The 3,091-nt window shown below is 51.1% G+C and overlaps 1 protein-coding gene across 10 annotated transcripts in view; it reads right to left on the bottom strand.

Moving 5' to 3' along the window:
• The window catches only part of DPF1 (double PHD fingers 1), a 12,943-nt gene that overhangs the window by 5,336 nt on the left and 4,516 nt on the right, over window positions 1-3,091 (bottom strand). For 8 of the 10 annotated variants that reach the window (XM_015589190.2, XM_006911730.3, XM_025046663.1 and 5 more), the window contains exons 2-4: window positions 1,817-1,977; window positions 1,634-1,741; window positions 71-198 (exon numbers count right to left, since the gene is read on the bottom strand). In XM_015589190.2, coding sequence (XP_015444676.2) covers window positions 71-198; window positions 1,634-1,741; window positions 1,817-1,977 — 397 coding nt within the window. Of the gene's footprint in view, window positions 1-70; window positions 199-1,633; window positions 1,742-1,816; window positions 1,978-2,088; window positions 3,086-3,091 lie in introns of those variants that run through there. The other 2 variants (XM_025046667.1, XM_025046666.1) reach the window with 2 other exon arrangements.

Genomic DNA, 3,091 nt, shown 5'->3' with positions numbered 1-3,091 from the left:
CAGGAATGGGCTGTGCCGGGGTGGGAGGCGGGGGTGAGCGGGCAGCCGGGGCCCCTGCGGGTGGTCCTACCTGGCAGTCCATTATGGCCTCCTCCTCCTTCAGCTCAATCTTCTTCTCCCCTGTCTCAGCACACAGGAGAGCCTCAAGGACCGGCCCTTCCGGGAGGCTGCCCTCCTTCTTCAGGGGCGCCTCGCAGTCTGGAGACAAGGCCACGGGGAGGTCAAGTGGGGAAGTTGTCCCTGGAAGACCCGTCAAACTGCCCAGGTGGGAGAACCACGCTCTCTGCAGGACGGAAGAGGCTCTCCCATTCTCAACCAGCCACAGACTCAAAGACTGAACCACTCGTACTGGGAAGGATGCTCAGACCCCAGGGAAGACACAGCCAGACTCTTGGATCCTCTCGGACACACTTGGGAAGAGACATGCCAAACCCTTGCATATCCCCAGAGACAGGGAGGACACTCCAGCCAGACCCTCACTTACACTTGGACGAATATGGAGAGATTCATACAGTCAAACAGGATACACATGGACATACACAAGGGAGACACAGACAGATCATCTGAGACAGCCAGACAAAGGAAGAGATACATCCAGACACTCAAATGCACCCAGACACATGGAAGAGACACATGCAGACCCTCGGAGACACCCAGAGACACCCAGAAAGAGACTGTTAGACCATCAGACATAGCCAGACCCACAAGAGGAAAACACAGCCAGACCCTACCACACACCTGGACAAACATGGGGAAGATACAGACACACCTAGAGAGAATCACTCAGATGGATAAACATGGACATACACAGAGAAGAGACAGACAGTCCCTCTGAGGTAATCAGACACACCCAGGAAGACACAGCCAGGCAGACACTCTAAGACACCCTGATTCACACAGACCCATGGATATACCTGGACAGGAAAGAGAGACAGCCAGTCACTCTGATAGTACTGGACACATTCAAGAAGTGACGAGGCCAGATATTCTGGTGGACGAACACACATGGGCAGAAAAACAGCTAATACACCAGACACTAAGGGAAGAGTGCCTCCCAGATATGCCAAGCGTCTGGGCGCTCAGGGGAAGAGGCAGGAGGACACCCTGATATACCCAGACACATTCAGGAGCAGCCGGATCCCCCAATGGACTAGGCACACAGGAGGAAATCAACCTTTTAATATAGTTAGAAACACTTGGAAAGGGACCCAGACACTTAGATAAACTCCACTACAAATGACAAGAGTCACAATCAGACACTCTGACACATCCGGACACACTGAGGAACCTACAGGCAGAAACAGAGCCAGATACTCCCATACACCCCAGCTCACAAGGGGAGAGATGCAAAGACTGGATATACCTAGACACGCACAACAGATTCCACTCTGCTCTCAAATACACATGGACTCACATAGGAGAAGGGACTGTCCAAAGCTCAGTGGCTCAGAGAAAACTAAAGAATCTCCGGACTTCACCCAGGTACACACAGGGAAACCCAGAGCCAGCCGCTCAGACCCTCGCTAGGAGAGAGATAAGGTGAATGCTCAGACACACACTGGAATCACCACACACTTAGCGTGGGCCGGACGCTCACGTGGGAGCCACCCCAGGCCCAGGCAGCTCCACCCACCGATCTTGTACTCGCAGGGCCGGAGTCTGGGGTCCTCCAAGATGTTGAGTCTCCGTTTCTTCCTCCAACAGCGGGCGGGGTACGTGTAGATCTGTCCTGGGGCCAAACCTGGAGTGAGAAGGGCTGTAAGAAGGGGGCTGCCACGCTGCCGCCCTGCTCCGCCCCCGCCCTCCCAGCGGGTACCCGGCCCGCGGTGGGTCTTCTCCATCCAGATGTAGCAGTTGTTCTGGGCCACGCCGGTCTGCGAGTCGAGGAAGGGCAGGCGCAGGCTGCGCTCAGCGCACAGGCGCGCGTTGTAGCTGCGGCAGTGCTCGATGGCCTCGCGGTAGAAGTCTTCGCCTAGGCTGCGAGGGGCGGTGAGCGGGCGGCAGGCTGTCAGCGAGGGCAGGCGCGCCAGGTCGCCTAGCACCCCTCCCCCAGCCCGCCGGTCGGGAATGGGTGGGCCGACTCCTCACCTCTCCCCTCTGGTCGCTCCTGGACCCAAGAGCCCCCCACCTGGGGCTCAAAGAGGCCAACGAGTAGATACACATAATATAGAAACAAACAAAAATACACCAAGACCCATCCATACACCCACATATCCCAACACACAACATAAACAAATCACACATAGTCACACAGGATTCACACACAAAGAGAGACATATCCCAAGACTCACAAAGGAGAAACAGACATGTCTCACATATGTGCACACACATATCTACTGAGAAACATAACTATCCCAAGTCACACAGTGTAGAAACAGATAGATCACACATATATATATCCATGCACAAATACATAACACATACCCAAATATACACAACATAAACAAATCACCCACACGAAGACACACAACGGGCAAATAGATCACACACACCACACCACAAATACACACACCCATGCATCCAAACACATACAGATATACAAATGTTAAAAGAAATGTTAAATTACCCACATATGCACTTATACACATATCCAAAGCCACAACACAAGCCACACACACACACACACACACACACACACACACACTATCCAGACATGCTATACAAAGAAATCACAGATTCACACAGGATACACACACATTCACAAAGATACACAACATAGAAACCAACATCTAAAATATCACATATTCAAACACACAAAGACACAAACATATACAACATAGAAACAGACAAATCCACCGCCATTCACTCAAAAATGTACACATAGATACATGCATACCTACATATCCAAAGACACAGAACACAAATGATGCAGTTTCAAAGGACATGTACACACACTCAAAGACCCAAATATCCAATGATACCTAGTATAGAATAAAAGAAATGAAACACATTTCCACACATATCCAAAAAAAAAAAAAAAAAACCCAACAAACAAGTGACACATACTCCACATCCCAAAACAAAGGTAGTGTGGGCTTCGCTCAAGTTTACCAAGGTTCCCGCACCCCTGGACCATTTCATCCTCTCCTCA

Source organism: Pteropus alecto, unplaced genomic scaffold (assembly GCF_000325575.1).
Source record: "Pteropus alecto unplaced genomic scaffold, ASM32557v1 scaffold314, whole genome shotgun sequence".
In the NCBI taxonomy this organism is placed as follows: domain Eukaryota; kingdom Metazoa; phylum Chordata; class Mammalia; order Chiroptera; family Pteropodidae; genus Pteropus; species Pteropus alecto.
The sequence above is the reverse complement of the archived record's forward strand: the minus strand, read 5'-3'. Positions and strand labels throughout refer to the sequence as shown.